This window comes from Bolinopsis microptera, chromosome 13 (assembly GCF_026151205.1).
Source record: "Bolinopsis microptera isolate Bmic1 chromosome 13, MBARI_Bmic_1.0, whole genome shotgun sequence".
Classification (NCBI taxonomy): Eukaryota; Metazoa; Ctenophora; class Tentaculata; order Lobata; family Bolinopsidae; genus Bolinopsis; species Bolinopsis microptera.
Window position 1 is genome coordinate 9,410,769 of NC_087084.1, and position 19,416 is coordinate 9,430,184.

General features: G+C 39.7%; 2 protein-coding genes across 3 annotated transcripts; both read right to left on the reverse strand.

Annotated features, from left to right (window-relative positions):
• Positions 1 to 10,063: 10,063 nt before the first annotated feature.
• On the reverse strand, positions 10,064 to 11,864 carry LOC134824994 (succinate--CoA ligase [GDP-forming] subunit beta, mitochondrial-like). Its single transcript, XM_063837036.1, has 2 exons — positions 11,790 to 11,864; positions 10,064 to 11,504 (listed from the first exon to the last, which is right to left on the reverse strand). Exons 1-2 carry the CDS (start codon positions 11,856 to 11,858, stop codon positions 10,323 to 10,325), a joined length of 1,251 nt encoding a protein of 416 aa, XP_063693106.1. The 5' UTR covers positions 11,859 to 11,864; the 3' UTR covers positions 10,064 to 10,322.
• A 188-nt stretch (positions 11,865 to 12,052) lies between these two features.
• Positions 12,053 to 18,010, reverse strand: LOC134824995 (ADP-ribosylation factor 1). 2 transcript variants are annotated; one of them, XM_063837038.1, is made up of 4 exons: positions 17,816 to 18,010; positions 13,917 to 14,027; positions 13,546 to 13,670; positions 12,053 to 12,728 (listed from the first exon to the last, which is right to left on the reverse strand). In XM_063837038.1, exons 1-4 carry the CDS (start codon positions 17,961 to 17,963, stop codon positions 12,567 to 12,569), a joined length of 546 nt encoding a protein of 181 aa, XP_063693108.1. In that variant the 5' UTR covers positions 17,964 to 18,010; the 3' UTR covers positions 12,053 to 12,566. The 2 variants fall into 2 exon arrangements, with proteins under 2 accessions (XP_063693108.1, XP_063693109.1); XM_063837039.1 differs by lacking the exon at positions 17,816 to 18,010 and adding an exon at positions 16,439 to 16,586 and having other exon boundaries at positions 12,367 to 12,728.
• Between the last annotated feature and the right edge of the window lie 1,406 nt (positions 18,011 to 19,416).

Genomic DNA, 19,416 nt, shown 5'->3' on the forward strand with positions numbered 1-19,416 from the left:
CTACCTTCCGAGATCGCATTACCAGGGGGAAGCCTCGAGTCCAAAATTGTGTACCGAGGGGTAATTTCTAAGTCAAAATTTTTCAAATTTTTTCTGAAAACCGCTTTTCTCCACGTTTCATGCTACCCTGTTCATTATTTGCCGAAAATATTTTTTCGGTTTTTCGAAGTCCACACCTTCCCCTCGATACACAATTTTGGACTCGAGGTAATGCGATCTCGGAAGGCAGGCCTCCCCTTTGCAACACGAGCTGGGAATCGGGAGCTCTCGATACGGGAGGTACACGTATCGTAAATGACTCGGACCGAACATTTTCTAAGTCAACATTTTCTAAGGGGTCGTTCACATATTACGTAATCAATATTTTAGCAATTTTTACCCCCCCCCCTCCCCCCTTCCGTAATCAACCGTAATCAAGACCCAACCCCCCCTCCTGACAGCAATATTACGTAATCATGGCCTGGACCCCCCCCCCCCTTGAATTTTTTCCTAGAAAACACTTTTCTCTACGTTTCGTGCTACCTTGATTAGGCAGTGCGCCATCGACAATATGACGCGCGCGCTGACCATTGAATGGTTTTTTAGCTCTTATTTCGGCCAGCACATTATTTTGGAAACAATCGAAAAGTTATAATACTTCTCATATAACAATTTTGTTGAAATTTGATCAGCTTACGTAAACACTTATGTTCTACTGAACCTAATTTAGTTTGAGCAATTTCGATGCTCAGAATTTGAGTTATCAACGAATTTATACCTATTTTGTCATTTTTAGACCTCTTAATCAAGGCCAATCTCTCCCAACTAAATTAGGTTCGGTAGTTAAGTATGATTGGAAGGTTCTGACAAATTTTCAGCATGATTCATGTTCAGGAACCGAAGATATGACAGAATAATACGACAAAAATCAACGAATTTCGTCAAATTACGCGACTTTTACACCTAATTTTGCTCCAAAAGCCGCGCACCATCAAATATGGCACCTAGGCGAAACTCACTGATCATTCCAAAAAGGTATGATAAATTTGGTACTGTGAAAATTCTCACAGTCTCTAGAAAACGATGGTACAAAATTTTGAAAATCCGAGCAAGTTTATTTTTATCGTGCACCGCCTACCTTGATCTGTGATTATGTTGACCATTGTTAATGATCTGGCCCGGCGCGCGCTACTTCGAAGAAATTTAGACGAGTAACATCCGTCAATGATCATGCTATCATGATGAGCCAAAATCATTGTTATGATATCCGTTGACATACGTTGCATGCCACTTTTCGCGCGCGAAGCGCGCGCCGCCGAAGGCCGATATTACGAAATTAAACATGTATCAAGATATCCGGCCAAGCACTATTTACTATTATAGCCGTATATTCAATCAATTTCTAAATTTTATCACTATCAGAGTGAAATTGAGTGGAATTTGAATTAAAATATTGTCAAATTGTTATTATTCTAGAGGGCAAAAAAGAAAATTTTGATTACGTAATCAACGGCCGAAACCCCCCCCCCCCCCCCCCCCCCCCCCCCCCCCCCCCCGAGTCATTCTCGATACGTACCTCTCGTATCGAGAGCTCCCGATTCCGAGCCCGCGTTGCAAAGGGGAGGCCTGCCTTTTTCTTTTTTTTCCTTTTTTTTTAAAGAGAGGCTGGGCCAAGATAGCCCACGAGAGGATAGCATTGAGATGCTCTGCCTACCTCTGGGGTGTGGCAACCTTGGGGAAGGTTGCCGGTGAAATCAGAGTGATTGGTGGAGGATGGTGTAAGCTGTTATATGAGTCAAAATTATACGCTTAAATGCCAGCTGGGTTTAGAAAAGTAAAAAGGGACGAGACAGCATATGAGATAATACTTTAAGTCACACTTTTTCTATGGAGAAAATGGAAAAACCCATGAGTAATTCTCCATTTTCTCCATTTTATGCCATGAATTTTGTCTTCAAAATTTCATCTTTAACACCATTTAACACCTAAATTGGACATCCTAACATGTTTATTTACGCTTACTAGGGGCGTAACAAGCTTATGAAAGCTCATAGTAGGCTACTAGATGCTTATACTAGGTTAGTAAAGGCACACTTCAGGCAAACTCATAATTACTCAAGCCTAGTGTAAAGTTATTTCTACAGGCTACAGCAGGAGTGAGTAATAGGGGAGAGTAATAGGCACTGAGAAGTGAGACCTACATCCTCGGCAGTCGAAACAAGCTCGCACTGCAAAGGGGAGGCCTGCCTTCCGAGATCGCATTACCAGGTAGGGGGAAGCCTCGATTCCAAATTTGTGTATCGAGGGGTAGGTGCAGACTTCGATAAACCGAAAAACCAAAATAAATATTTTCGGCTTATAATGAAGAGGTAGCATGAAACGTGGAGAAAAGTGGTTTTTTGAAAAACTTTGAAAAATTTTGACTTAGAAAATTTTCGGCCCGAGTCATTCTCGATACGTACCTCTCGTATCGAGAGCTCCCGATTCCGAGCCCGTGTTGCAAAGGGGAGGCCTGCCTTCCGAGATCGCATTACCAGGGGGAAGCCTCGAGTCCAAAATTGTGTACCGAGGGGTAATTTCTAAGTCAAAATTTTTCAAAGTTTTTTTGAAAAACACTTTTCTCCACGATTCACAATTCATGCTACCTTGTTCATTTTAAGCCGAAAATATTTTTTCGGTCAAAATTTTTCAAATTTTTTCTGAAAACCGCTTTTCTCCACGTTTCATGCTACTCTGTTCATTATTTGCCGAAAATATTTTATCGGTTTTTCGAAGTCCACACCTTCCCCTCGATACACAATTTTGGACTCGAGGTAATGCGATCTCGGAAGGCAGGCCTCCCCTTTGCAACACGAGCTCGGAATCGGGAGCTCTCGATACGGGAGGTACGTATCGAAAATGACTCGGACCGAACATTTTCTAAGTCAGCATTTTTCAAATTTTTTCTGAAAACCGCTTATCTCCACGTTTCATGCTACCCTGTTCATTATTTGCCGAAAATATTTTTTCGGTTTTTCGAAGTCCACACCTTCCCCTCGATACACAATTTTGGACTCGAGGCAGTGGCGTAACGAAGGGCCCTGCTGACCCCGCTGTGCAGGGGGGCGCCGTCTTAGGGGGGCGCCAAATCGTCGTTTGAATGTGGGACAATTTCGAAAACTTAACTAAAGTACTAGCAAAACTGCGCGTTTTGCTCTAGATACACACTTTTTTAGAGATTTTACCGGCGTATCCTCTAAAATCACCTAATTTGTTCAATTTTAGGGAGGGGCACCAAAAGGGGAGGGGGCGCCAACAGGGGGGCGCCTTTTCGGCAGGGGGGCGCCATGAACAGGCAACGTTACGCCACTGACTCGAGGTAATGCGATCTCGGAAGGCAGGCTTCTCCTTTGCAACACGAGCTCGGAATCGGGAGCTCTCGATACGGGAGGTACGTATCGAAAATGACTCGGACCGAAAATTTTCTAAGTCAACATTTTTCAAAGTTTTTTTCTGAAAACCACTTTTCTCCATGTTTCATGATACTCTGTTCATTATTGGCCGAAAATATCTTTTTTTTAAATAATTTTTCTCGAAATTCTAAATTTTTCAGGTTTTCAATGGCATAAAATGGCATAAAATGGAGACTATTTCTATGGAGAAAATGGAAAAACCTATGAGTAATTCTCCATTTTCTCCATTTATGCCATTGGGCCCCCCCCCCCACCCCGGTCTGATCCAACTCTTCCGGCACAATTAAGCGTTTGGTGCAGTTTGCGAAATTGTGAATTGACAATTGTGGTGATGTGTTGGTTGTCGAATATGTCATTGACAGAGAGGTAGTAGTCCTGGAAATATTGACCTCTAATTTGAGCAATAGCCGGACACTGTCCAAGGAAGTGTGAGACAGTTTCCTCTCCGTCGCCGCACATAGGACAAGCACTGGTGTTTGATTTGCAAATGGTGTGAAGGTGTTTGTTTAAGCCGCAGTGACCCGTGATGAGGTGAACTGCAGTTCTGTAATCTTGTCTGTTTTTGCTGAGTGTAGTGTTGAGGTTTTTGATGATTTTGGCATGCTTGTGGCCGAGTGTCAGTTTGGTGTGTCTGGGACCGTCAGTTAACCAAGTTTCCTGATTCAGTCTGTTGACTTTGTTGTCGATTTGACGCTTGATGTAGGATTGTGGAATTGGACACTTCAAAGTGGTTTCACTGATTGTACCAAGCTTGGCCAGCTCATCTGCTTTTTCGTTCCCCCACAATCCGATGTGTGCTGCAATCCATCGTATCTCTAGCGTGTTGTTGGATCCGAGTGCATTAAGAGAGTCGTAACAGTCTCTTGTAGTTCTACTCCGCGTTGAAAGCGCAGAGATAGCTTGTATAGATGAGAGACTGTCAGACCATATGATGATATGTGTGTTGGTATAGGTAGATAGAAATTTGCAAGCTTCAATGATGGCGGTGAGCTCTGTTTGGTAAACAGTGCAATAATCAGGGAGCTTGAATGATCTTTCTTCAAGGGTGTTGTTATTGTTGTCAGTTGTGATGATATAGCCAGCCCCGCATCCTGAGTCTGTGAGTGACCCGTCAGTGTAGCAGGTGATCGTTTCACTGGTAATGTTGTCAATGGTGTTTTGAAGTGAATTTCTATATTCAGTGTTATCGGCTCCAGGAGTTGTGACGGTGAAGTGCCGTCCCAGCATCATGGTTGGTGTTGTTAGGTCCCGCGTTGCTCTAGGTGGAATAATGAGATCTGCCATGAATTGTTTGTTGATAGTGCCAGTGGTATGATTTTTGATAGTTCCCTTCCTGAAGGCGATAGTTTCAAGAGTGAGGCTGCCATAAGCTTGTAGCCTGGCCGCACCCTTTGCTGCTTCGCCTTGCAGGAACAGTATGATGTCAGAAGTGTCGGTGAGGTGATTCAATGCGATAAAAGGTGTGCTTGGCATGGCACCAGACATCATTCTGAGTGCCAATGCCTGAACACGTTTGAGTTTCTTCGCGTTATAGTCCGTTTGAGTGGCCCTGATCCATATACTACAGCAGTAGGATAGGATTGGACGGATGACAGCAGTGTACATCCATTTGCATGTTTTGGGGCTCATACCCCATGTGGGGCCGACAGCTCTTCGGCATTGCATGAGGGATGCCGTGGCTTTTTTGGTGGTGTTGATGATATGTTCATTGAAGTTGAGTTTGCTGTCCAAGGTGGGCCTGCCTTCCGAGATCGCATTACCAGGGGAAGCCTCGAGTCCAAAATTGTGTACCGAGGGGTAATTTTCTGAGTCAAAATTTTTAAAAGTTTTTCTGAAAAACACTTTTCTCCACGTTTCATGCTACCTGGTTCATTATAAGCCGAAAATATTTTTTCGGTCAAAATTTTTCAAATTTTTTCTGAAAACCGCTTTTCTCCACGTTTCATGCTAGTCTGTTCATTATTTGCCGAAAATATTTTTTCGGTTTTTCGAAGTCCACACCTTCCCCTCGATACACAATTTTGGACTCGAAGTAATGCGATCTCGGAAGGCAGGCTTCTCCTTTGCAACACGAGCTCGGAATCCGGAGCTCTCGATACGGGAGGTACGTATCGAAAATGACTCGGACCGAAAATTTTCTAAGTCAACATTTTTCAAAGTTTTTTTCTGAAAACCACTTTTCTCCATGTTTCATGATACTCTGTTCATTATTGGCCGAAAATATCTTTTTTTTTAATAATTTTTCTCGAAATTCTAAATTTTTCAGGTTTTCAATGGCATAAAATGGCATAAAATGGCATAAAATGGCATAAAATGGAGACTATTTCTATGGAGAAAATGGAAAAACCTATGAGTAATTCTCCATTTTCTCCATTTATGCCATTGGCCCCCCCCCCCACCCCGGTCTGATCCAACTCTTCCGGCACAATTAAGCGTTTGGTGCGGTTTGCGAAATTGACAATTGTGGTGATGTGTTGGTTGTCGAATATGTCATTGACAGAGAGGTAGTAGTCCTGGAAATATTCACCTCTAATTTGGGCAATAGCCGGACACTGTCCAAGGAAGTGTGAGACAGTTTCCTCTCCGTCGCCGCACATAGGACAAGCACTGGTGTTTGATTTGCAAATGGTGTGAAGGTGTTTGTTTAAGCCGCAGTGACCCGTGATGAGGTGAACTTCAGTTCTGTAATCTTGTCTGTTTTTGCTGAGTGTAGTGTTGAGGTTTTTGATGATTTTGGCATGCTTGTGGCCGAGTGTCAGTTTGGTGTGTCTGGGACCGTCAGTTAACCAAGTTTCCTGATTCAGTCTGTTGACTTTGTTGTCGATTTGACGCTTGATGTAGGATTGTGGAATTGGACACTTCAAAGTGGTTTCACTGATTGTACCAAGCTTGGCCAGCTCATCTGCTTTTTCGTTCCCCCACAATCCGATGTGTGCTGCAATCCATCGTATCTCTAGCGTGTTGTTGGATCCGAGTGCATTAAGAGAGTCGTAACAGTCTCTTGTAGTTCTACTCCGCGTTGAAAGCGCAGAGATAGCTTGTATAGATGAGAGACTGTCAGACCATATGATGATATGTGTGTTGGTATAGGTAGAGAGAAATTTGCAAGCTTCAATGATGGCGGTGAGCTCTGTTTGGTAAACAGTGCAATAATCAGGGAGCTTGAATGATCTTTCTTCAAGGGTGTTGTTATTGTTGTCAGTTGTGATGATATAGCCAGCCCCGCATCCTGAGTCTGTGAGTGACCCGTCAGTGTAGCAGGTGATCGTTTCACTGGTAATGTTGTCAATGGTGTTTTGAAGTGAATTTCTATATTCAGTGTTATCGGCTCCAGGAGTTGTGACGGTGAAGTGCCGTCCCAGCATCATGGTTGGTGTTGTTAGGTCCCGCGTTGCTCTAGGTGGAATAATGAGATCTGCCATGAATTGTTTGTTGATAGTGCCAGTGGTATGATTTTTGATAGTTCCCTTCCTGAGGGCGATAGTTTCAAGAGTGAGGCTGCCATAAGCTTGTAGCCTGGCCGCACCCTTTGCTGCTTCGCCTTGCAGGAACAGTATGATGTCAGAAGTGTCGGTGAGGTGATTCAATGCGATAAAAGGTGTGCTTGGCATGGCACCAGACATCATTCTGAGTGCCAATGCCTGAACACGTTTGAGTTTCTTCGCGTTATAGTCCGTTTGAGTGGCCCTGATCCATATACTACAGCAGTAGGATAGGATTGGACGGATGACAGCAGTGTACATCCATTTGCATGTTTTGGGGCTCATACCCCATGTGGGGCCGACAGCTCTTCGGCATTGCATGAGGGATGCCGTGGCTTTTTTGGTGGTGTTGATGATATGTTCATTGAAGTTGAGTTTGCTGTCCAAGGTGGGCCTGCCTTCCGAGATCGCATTACCAGGGGGAAGCCTCGAGTCCAAAATTGTGTACCGAGGGGTAATTTCTAAGTCAAAATTTTTCAAAGTTTTTCTGAAAAACACTTTTCTCCACGTTTCATGCTACCTTGTTCATTTTAAGCCGAAAATATTTTTTCGGTCAAAATTTTTCAAATTTTTTCTGAAAACCGCTTTTCTCCACGTTTCATGCTACTCTGTTCATTATTTGCCGAAAATATTTTATCGGTTTTTCGAAGTCCACACCTTCCCCTCGATACACAATTTTGAACTCGAGGTAATGCGATCTCGGAAGGCAGGCCTCCCCTTTGCAACACGAGCTGGGAATCGGGAGCTCTCGATACGGGAGGTACGTATCGTAAATGACTCGGACCGAACATTTTCTTAAAGTCAACATTTTTCAAAGTTTTTCTGAAAACCACTTTTCTCCATGTTTCATGATACTCTGTTCATTATTGGCCGAAAATATCTTTTTTTTAAATAATTTTTCTCGAAATTCTAAATTTTTCAGGTTTTCAATGGCATAAAATGGCATAAAATGGAGACTATTTCTATGGAGAAAATGGAAAAACCTATGAGTAATTCTCCATTTTCTCAATTTATGCCATTGGCAGCCCCCCCCCCCCCCCCCCCGTCGAAACTCTACAGTGATACTATAGTGAAGCGACAGTGGGGGTCACCACGTGATACAAATGGGGGTCCCCTGCAGGTTGAGGTAATCTGGTATTATCACAATGCTGGCAAGCATTACCGTCGCCCTTATATTCACAACACTATTTACCCCCTATACGATTATATCCCCTTTATTGTTTTCCAGGCATTAAGACTCATCGAAAGTAGTTCAGCAGGTACATTTAAGTTCAAAACATTCTAATTCAATGTTGAAGATGACAGGAATAAGAAATAGTTTTATGGAGGTTTTTAAGAAATTTGCGCAAAATACGCGCCAGCATGTTATACGAAATTAGGTAAAAAACCCAAAATCGCCATATTCAGGTGCCTTAAAAACCATGTTAAAATTGAGTTAGAGATCTGAAACTTTGCAGGGCGTCTAGACCTTGTCCAAATCGACTGTAAAAGAAATGTCATGTTTCAGGAGTATCGGGAAGTGGGTTTTCTGGAACCCCTGTTTTACAACAGATTGTCGTGAAGATATATATATACTATATATATATATATATAGACGCTTTTTGCAGTCAATTGTAGCCTACATTTAAGTGCCCGTAGATTCAAAAGTATAAACGATACAGTCATCTCGAACCACAGGTTTTAAAGATAATTGTTTAAGCTTTAGTTTACATTGTATTGAAAAATAATTTAACGTCATCATCATCACTTGATGACGTCATCAAGTTAAGTGTTTTTAAAACTTGACTTTTGACAAAGTAACAACTTTTTAGATCGATTTTACACTATTAAGGAGTAATTTTATTCAAAATCTGAGGACATTTTCACCTTAGATAATTGTTCAAGCATTCCGAAAATCTACCGGAATAGTTTCCTACCTTGCTCCTTCATAAAGATATTTGCTATTGAAGTTAGTGCTTTTTTGAAGAATAATTTTATAAAAACACAAAAGTTGTGAATTAGTATTCTCTGGTGTTGGGCCATCCCTTGGGTTGTGGAGCTCAATTTTGCTTCTTAAAGGTGTAAATTGTGTTATAGGCTAGTTTTAAAGTTAAAAATCGAAAAGTTGCACACGTGGGGACACGCCCAAATTCATTTAAAATAGCTAAAATCGCTAAAAATTTTGATTTTCACGATTTTTATCAACTTTGGAGTCCCGTTGTGATCCAAGTTCTTTTTGAAATCTTCTGAAACTTTGCATGCTTATCAAACTATATATTAAATACCATTATGCAAAAATGTACGGTGATTCAATATTGTATGCGCACGCGACGTCCGCTCAAAGTTTGCACGTGCGAAAGGTGAGAAATTTGCTCATTCGTGATTTCGAATATATTCTGCTTTCCACGATATTTAAATGGCATGATATATGAATTTAATGCCAACTTGAATGAGTAAAAAGTGCCATATTCAGTCGGTTATCGACAGAAATACCTAACTAAACACAAGGAAACGTTTTCAAAGGCAGAATTTCGAAACCGTCGAAATTACCTCCTTGTTAATGAAGTTTCGACTAGCTGTGTAAATTATCCTGACATTATAATCAAAAAGAGATGATATTCGACCAAAACCCATAATCATGGGTAGAGTGTACCGCTGCCAGTGTCTCTCTTTTCCAAACAAAAGGAAATGATATTAATTTGAGGAACAGTCCGCTAATGCAAATTGATACCGAGAATGAAATCGGTCGCTCGCTTTTTCCATTCGATCACGGCTTACGAATTGTAATAAAGCTTATTGATTTGAAAAAGCGAGCGACCGATTTCATTCTCGGTATCAATTTGCATTAGCGGACTGTTCCTCAAATTAATATCATTTCCTTTTGTTTGGAAAAGAGAGACACTGGCAGCGGTACACTCTACCCATGATTATGGGTTTTGGTCAAATACCATACACTAATTCCGTAAAATAACGGTATATTTAAAGTATATTACTTACATTTTTGGCCAATCTTTAACACCTCCTCTGTAATCACTTTTACACCTAGCTACGTCATGGTGATTCACAAATTTGGGTAAGATTTATTTTTTGAATAATTTTGTATCTGTTTGTCTCACAAATTTGTCAGCAGTGGATAGTATTTGGCACCGGGACAATTGTATTCAAGCATGGTTTCGTAAATATTTGATTCAAAAGAATAGGAACAAATTAACAATCAAACAGGATTTTACTACAAAAAATAATTTATAGTTTCATCTTCAAATTTCATATACAGTGCACACTACGCAAGGTCATTAAATACTTAAAACGTGATAAAAATCAACGTATAAATCTGCTCTCATAAAGCGCTTGGCTAAAAATAAGTTACAATAAAAAACAGCCCTCAATTCACAAACTTTACGACTGCCCCAGCAGCGTCATCAAACAGCCCTCAATTCACAAACTTTACGACTGCCCCAGCAGCGTCATCAAACTCATCATAAGCTTTCATATCTAGTCCAGATTCACCTAAAAGTTTCCGGGCAGCCTCCATATTAGACCCCTTTAATCTTACCACAAGGGGCAATTCCAAACCAGTCTTATTACAAGCATTTATTATACCAGTAGCTATAACTTTGCAGTCCACGATCCCGCCGAAGATATTAACAAAAATGGCCTTGACAGCTGGGTCCCTGGTTAAAAGATTGAACGCTTTCTCAACCTGGGATTCCTGGACACTACCACCCACATCCAGGAAGTTAGCAGGCGAACCACCGTGTAGTTGGATGATATCCATGGTGGCCATGGCCAGGCCAGCACCGTTAACCAAACAGGCGATGTTGCCCTCCATGGCTATGTAGTTTAGGTCATGTTTAGCTGCTTCCAGCTCTCTCGGGTCCGTCTCACTTGTGTCCTCCATTTCAAATATATCCTTCTGTCGGAACTGGGCATTATCGTCGAAGTTCATCTTCGCGTCGAAACATACAACCTCGTTTTCGTCTGTTAGACCGAATGGATTAACTTCAACTTGTGTAGCGTCAACTCCGATGAAAAGTTCGTACAGCTTCTTGATTTCTCGGGCAGCTTGTGGAATGGCGTCGCCCTCAAATTCAAGTTTATGCGCAAGATCCACAGCAGCTTCATCGCTGATACCCTCGAAAATATCAACTGGGATCTTGAAAACACGTTCAGGAGTTTTCTCTGCCACCTCCTCAATGTCAACCCCACCATCAGGACTGGCAATAATGACCGGACCTCCGTATGCTCGGTCCAACACTATCGCCAGATAGGTCTCCTTAACAATGTTCAGAGCCTTGGCTACCATTACATTACTCACCGGACTGCCCTCAGCGCCGGTTTGCTTAGTTACTAAATTAAAACCTATCATCTTCTCGGTTAGCTGGCCGATCTCACTCGGTTCCTTGCTTAGTTTCACTCCTCCTTTTAAACCAGAACTAAAGGTACCTTTACCTCGCCCTCCAGCTAGAATCTGAGCTTTTAAAACGATCTCATTTGCTCCACGTTCATTTAACATGATGTGAGCTTTCTCTGCAGCGTCTGGCCCGGATTTAGCGACCAGGAAAGGCTGGATTGTCACTCCGTACTTGTCCATTAGGCCTTTACTCTGGTACTCCTGGAGAAGAAACATGAAAACTTACTGGTACTAGCCATGTCTGCTATTTCTTTTAAGACATTAGTTAAATTAAAACCAGGTGCAGAATATCCAGGATATTATAAGGTTACTACTTTGCGAATCAAGAAACTAGATTTACGGTACATGAATAACATGGGTAGTTCATTATTGTCTAGCGCACGCGCACTATGACACGTGTCTGTGCGTTATGACACGTGTCTTCAGTGCAATTTAACACGTATATTGTGTACAATGATCTTATAATTACTTAAACGGCAAACGAACCTGCAAGTTAAGGCACCGTGCTAGGCAAGGTTGGAGACATCTAGTTCTCCGGAGTAAGGAGGTCGCCATCCTGCTAATATGAAACGTTTATATTACAATTTATCAATTGTTTAATCTATCGGTCAACAACGATCATCGATACTTGTGATATTCGATTGAGGTATACACTTTAATTTTCAGACAGGATTAGAATCGACTGTTGAGAAGTATCTGCTTCATTTCATTATTATTTAAACAAATATTTAAAGCAATAAAATATGATGTTTTCAAAAAATCAAATTTATATATTAGATATATTCAGATCAAACAATTGAGTTGCTTTCATTGCTTTCAGTCATTAAAGTGGACTAGCCAAATTAACTATGGTCCTACGGAAAAATAATTAAACATAAAAAGCAAATAATTGTGCAGTAAACTCGATATTTTGAGGGGAAAAATTGGCAAAGAATTTGGACCACGTTCTTCAGACCATTGTTATGGTTTTTAACAATCTATACTTGAAATAATAAATCGTTAAATTTACTTCATATTAAGGATTTTCTCATATTCTTTACACAATTTTAAATTATTATACACATTGAACAAAGACCACTACGGGGCGTTCAGAAAAGAGGCTTCCTGTTCTGGCTCATGTAGTAGGAGCATATCGCTCGATCTCATGCAGCATATAAAAAGTCCATGCCATACTACAAACATTCGCTCTTTTCTGAAAACACAGTTCCACATTCAATAATATAGGGGGACGTGCGCGATGGAGGCAGGAGGAGTCAGTCAGGTTTAGTTCTTGTTTTTGAGCTGATTTGACAGCCAGTCGAGGCCCTCGTATAGTCCGTCCCCACTGGTAGCGCATGTGGCTTGGATGTACCATGTTCGGTTCCTGAGAGCATGGAGTCCCAGCTTGTCTGTCACTTCAGCAGCGTTCATAGCGTTAGGCAGATCCTGAAGATTGTCTTGTTAAGTCTTGTTTAAGTCTGTTTTGAGGTTACAGGCTGTAATAGTGCGATATCTTGGAGATAAGTCTTGATACAACTTCTTAGATATGGTGGTAGTTTGGCGGCAGTAACCACAGTAACCACGGTAGTAACCATATAATTAGTGGACACGGAACATTCAGTGGATCCAGAGAACAAAATTATGTAATTCGATCTGACACAAGAACGTTGACGTGTGATAAATGAATGTTTGGGAGATTTAATATGCACACCGAGGAGTTAGCACAGCGTTTAAGTTTGTGAGAGTCTCTAAAGTCTACACACATATTCATTAGAAACTTTAAGTGATCTAAGCTTACGCGGAAATCGATCTTTAAATTCAAGCTGCCACGAATTTTAAAATGACACTGCTAGTTGCCATTGAAAATGACGTACGCAGTGATGAGTTGGCGAAACGCGCGGCTTAATTTCCTCTGCGCGCGAAACCGTAAATGCTGATGATATACAATTTATCCAGCGCAACGACAATGAAAGAAGACCGTTTTATAAAATCGAGACCGGCCGACTACGTAAACACTACGCAGGAGACGGTCGACGCCCTCAATTAGTCCCCATATGTTGACTGACACAAGCCTTTAATAGTACCTGCGACATCCTGACCCACAATACCACAGGTGTTCGACTTTACACAGCTCTATATACATTTGTACAAAATACAAGTTTCATCGATTTTCTTACACGTGTCAATATCGTCCACATCAACTCCACACAAATACTTAGTACACTCGCTCAGGATAGCTAGTTGTTACAAAATAAACAGGTACCTGTTTGTTGGCGAAGCAAAGAAGTACAGCGTCCCTAAGTTCGTCTTCGTTCAACATTTTGCCGAGTTCTTCCCGAGCTTCACCTATACGCTCTCGATCGTTACTGTCTATCACAAATATCAAACCTGGGGCAAGAAATGTAAGTTTCACCCTGGATATTGGACATCAAATAAGACAAATCAGTTCTATTTTGTGATATGTATATTTAACTATTTTCCACCTCACCGAAGTTCCTAAAGTACAGTTTTCATTCTGGAAACTCATCTTTCATTGAGGAGTTAAGTTTTAAAGGAAACTGAATCTTTATTTTAAAATAAAAATAGAAATCACTGTTGAAAGAATGTCCATAATTAAAACGGACAAAATATTACCTTGAGTGTTCTGGAAATAATGTCTCCACAGAGGTCTGATTTTATCCTGACCGCCTACATCCCACACAGTAAAACTGATGTTCTTATATTCGACTGTCTCCACGTTGAATCCTGGGTGACAATGTATAAATAAATACAGAAATAAATTCAGTTGTATATAATTTGGTAATTTTATCGTAGATATGAAAATTTCACCCAAATGTAAAGGCGCTTATAAGGTGTTGACACGTAAAATCCGGAGCTGGTAATTTGATGGTGATTTGATGCCGGGGTCGACCAAGGGAAGATTTTTGGCCGAGGCCGAGGATTTGGTCGACGCCTGATTTGATTTTGATTCGGTAGTATCAGAGAAGATTTTCAGTTCTGTATAATACATTGTGGGAATTAAAATGATAATAAACAAGGTTAATGATGTTGCGACAAATTATGCTCCGTTTTATTAAGATGGGGGGAGTAGTAAAACTTGTACATCCGATCATTATAGCTAAAATAGGAAAATAGTTTTTTCCTTTTCCGCGCAGAAATAAAAATGAGGTTCGAATTGGTGAATTTCAGATTACTAAAATAGGAGCGTAAGTACCATAAATCTGTCAAAAAACGATAAAATCACATACGCTTGCAAATTAGTTGTCCCATTTTAAAGGCACTGGCTAGTCGATGATAATCAAAAAAATATAATCAAGCGTTAACATCGGCGAAATTGTTAACAAATTTCATATAAATTCCTTAAAAGGTCCGGTTGAGAGGTCAAGGTTAGAGTTAATTCGTAGTACGGACAAGTTTGTACAGCTCTGAGAGTTTGTATTGCGAGTGAACACAGCTATAGGATAAGAGAGTGATATAACTTTGCTTTCATTGGCTTGAACTAAACACCATTGAATGAATTAAGTGAAGGGGAAATCGTGGACTTGATGATTTCGAGGTTGAACTGACATATAATGACGTACGGGTTACCATTTGTGTGTTATTACTGTTATCACATTATAAATAAATGGGAAATGTCTCATGACTTCAAGAAACGTATTGCATATAACGAACTTTAGGAGCTCGAAAATAAGTTTATTCAGAAGTATGAAGAAAGTTTCTTAATTTCTTGGACAAAACAAAAATATTCACCACAACTTGTTTAGTTGCACACAACAAAATGATTATTCTAATACACACGATACTGGTTATAATCAAGATTTCAAACTTCTAGAACTTTTAATTCTGGAAAAATTCGAGTGTAGGACGTTCTGCATAATTATATGCAATGGATCCGCTAGACTATGCAAATTGCATTATATAGAACATTGAAACGTATAAGGTAGTCCATTTAACCCAGAAAATTCTGGATTTCACATTTCAATCCCTCAATTATTGAGACTGTACATTTAATCTTCACATCTAGTAGCTAGTACCCGCTGGAGTTCTATTTTACAACTAACTGGTAACTAACGATATTCACACAAACACACACAATAGTCACATACATAGTCACAACAGTTACAATAGTCACATACATAGTCACATCAGTTACAATAGTCACATCTTATAACAACTGTTATCAGATCTAATAACAAGTGTTGATTGTTAACAATGAGACACAATTATGGGACACAAAACCAGGTGTGTAACCCCTGTGTAACGCTGGTATGAGGGGGGCGACACACTCGACACGGTGTATATTTGACGTGTAATTGAAATGAGACGTGTGTAGTATGTGTGTAGTATGTGTGTAGTATGTGTGTAGTATGTGTGTAGTACGTGTGTAGTATGTGTGTAGTTGAGTGTCTGGTTGAAACATTATTACATGTGGAATTTTACAAGAAACGATTAGAATGTCATCTAGCATCACGGATCACCATGATTATATGTAATAAAATATAGAAATAGCTCCGTTGTAGACACCCAAAGATGATGTAAGACTTATTTCGTATCGTGTAGAAACCCGACACAAATATCCTGCCGTTTTCAACAACACATAGTTCTAGACTAGTATGATAATGTTATCAGGATATATTATATTATGTGTGTGTTTTATCCTAGGTTGATATAACCAATTATAACGATGTCAAGGCAATTCCAGAACGACCAGATTACAGTTTATAGCTACCGACAGTAAAATGTGTGTTCGTACAGTAATAATAGGCGTGGAGCAACTACAGCTTCATTAACGATACGTGTAACTGTGTACATAGTTAGATTAATTGGGGACTGGGGATCGTGTACATTTCCACTCTTTATGTGATAAATGTTGATCATCGCATTTTTGTTGTTATTTTGTCATGGTAAAAATATACAGCAATAACCAAAGGTTTCATGTATGGGATATGATAAATGGAGGAGGGCACCGTGCTTTGACTGGTCAAGCTATAAACATCCAATTCATTACAAGGATCACTACATATTATGTATATTGTACAATGTACATGAACAAATTTTAGACTTGATCAATGTATCACACGGATTGTATTACAGTGTTGAGACGTGATCGAATTGATTGTGACACGGATTTTACATTTTCTCAACACACGCCTTACCGATAGTTGGAATAGTTGTAACAATTTCCCCCAGCTTGAATTTGTACAAAATGGTGGTTTTGCCCGATGCATCCAAACCAACCATGAGAATACGCATTTCTTTTTTTGAGACAAGACCTCGCATCAGACTCATGATCTTCCCCATTTTGGTGCTATTTCAGAAATTATTTTAAGATTATTCTACAGGCTTCAATACAAGGATAAGGTTACGATTTGTTGTAGAATAAAAAATCTCGATTGAGACTGAATATTCTCAATTGAGCTTAATAAATATCATCAACATAAGGCAATATAATAAACTGAGAGGGCTGATAAAATATTGTGAACTTCTCAGAATCAGAATTACGCTATTAACGAATCGAACGGAAAATCAATCAAATGAATAATATATCTGGATACTGGTGGAGAGGTATTTACCACATGCTCTCTAACACGTGACAGATATTATCCAATCAGAAACCACTTTGAAAACATATTGCCCACCTCCCCGCCAGTAGTAATAACTAGTAATCAGATCTATTACCCTTACTAATTACTAATTACTCCTAATTAATTATTCCTACCTAATTACTCCTAACTAATTCCACCTATAATTAACCCTTAAGAGTATCTGACAAGTTCGCCAGAATTAAAACCGCAACGAAGTATAACTGCAACTGAACACTGACAGTCAACATATACCACCATAATATATGAGAGGCAGTAGACAGTTGAAATAACACTGAAACTTACACACAGTTAAACAGGTTAACTGTCAACTTAACAGGACTTTTAATTCATTATTGAAACCATCTCGGTTTTTACACGGTTAAAAATTGGTTGTCGGCAGACTGGTAAGGATTCAAATTGTCAACTGTCAATTACTGTCATCTTAATGTTTAAAGGTAATAAATATCGTGACAAGTGAGAAATGGAGGTTCATTATACTGACTTTGAAGGTGGTGACATATTGACAGTATAAACTCATATGCCTCATAATATTAAAGTACCGAAAGTAAATATTTAGAGTAAAAAGCAGCAACATAATAATGGTGGGCACAACAAATACGCACTAAGTGACACAGTGTGATACAAAAAAGTGTGTGATAAATTTTCTGGGCAGACTGGAGCTGTGCTGACATCATTTATATTATATAGTATCGAATATCATGTTCCTACTTAAATTTTAAATTGAGTTTGAAAGATAATTTCGAGTGAGGAAATTATCATGAGCTTTGCTGCAAGTTTTAGAAGTTACGTACTTAAGTTTTTAAATAAGAACTTGGACTGAAAACTTGCTCAAATCTGATCAAGAGCGTTACTCAAAATTCCAATAAACTTCAAACAAAATACCTTAAATAATAAAACTTCAAACAAAATATTTTAAATAAAACTTACCAATGGTGGGGATAGTAGTGACGATTTCTCCAAGTTTCAGCTTGTAAAGAATGGTAGTTTTACCGGAAGCATCTAGACCAACCATCAATATTCTCATCTCTTTCTTGCCGAACAAGCCGGAGAACAGTTTAGCGAACATTCCACCCATAATGTGGCACTACTATCAATTAGATAATGTGTTAATTGTTTAATTAGGTAACATTATATCAAGTTGTAGAGTCGAGGTCATTCCGAGATGAGGTGTTGAGTTCGTCAGATTAGAGTTAGATTCATTTGTCTTTGTTAGGTCGGTGTGTGTCCGGTAAAAGTATTGTAACCAATTTTATACATTAATCGGATGTGGTGATTAGTGTCAATGAAAGGATTGGATTACTGGTGAAGTGAGTGACGAGTATAAAACATCACACAACATCACCACACGTGTCACATCACATCACCACACGTGACACGCCACATCACCACACGTGACACGAGCTTCACAAAACAACTTACACACAAAACAACACATTCCAGACATACCAACGGTTGGGACGGTCCCAATGAATCTGTTAAGTTTAAGCTGGTACAAAATACTTGACTTCCCGGCAGCGTCCAGTCCCAACATCAGGAGTTTAGCGTCGGGGACCCCTTTAAAAAGATGCACTATGTTGCTCAAAAAGTTACCCATAACAACAATGTGTTTACAGGCGAGTATTTACAAGTGATATTACAATTAAACGTAAGAGTTAAAGTGGTGAGTAGTTGTAGCTAGATTGAGTTGTGTCACACTTGTGCTAAATAAACATTAGCCACATTTCGTTGGACAGCTGCCAAGATCATTAGTAATTTTGCTTCCTGTCATTTAACTTAAAACAACTTTGATACCATGGAATGCAAATGGAGCGTAAAAACCAATCACACTGCTAAAAGGGCTTGAACAATAACAATAAACGCCAGTAAGTTTTAGACATCATAGAATACAAAGATGAAACATAACAATAGCACACAAACACACACACTGTACACTAACCCCCCAATAAAGCAACACATGACTTGCAACATGATGTCACAAGAGGCCACGTCTACGAAACACAGAGAGAGAGAGGAACCGAAATGGTGGTGTGAGTAAGGGAGCGAGTGTGTGACTTATCACGTGACTGAACACGTGGCTTACCGTGGTATGCTATGTGATGTATCAAGTTACATTGTGAGACTCGTGAGGTGTGTGGGTGCAAGGTGTTTATTTGGGGTGATCTTATCAGTTTGTAAATGTGGACTTAAGTAAGTACAGCTGAGATGGATTGAAATGAAGTTAGAATAACTGTTAATTATTATATGTGACAGTGTGTATGTGGATTGTGGGTTATATTGAGCTGGTTCATCAGATAAGAATTCTGGGGAATTCTAAATTGGCACCATAGCAACATGAATATTGAATATTTACAGAATATTGAGAATGTGACGGTTCAATTTTTAAAAGAGACAATGATCAATTTTGAGAAGTGACTGTTTGAAAGCAATGAGACAGCATAATCTTTCAACCCAAATGTCAATAAAACTATGAACACAATATCATTTCAACAACAACAACAGAAACTGTATACAAACTATATTTGTTTTTT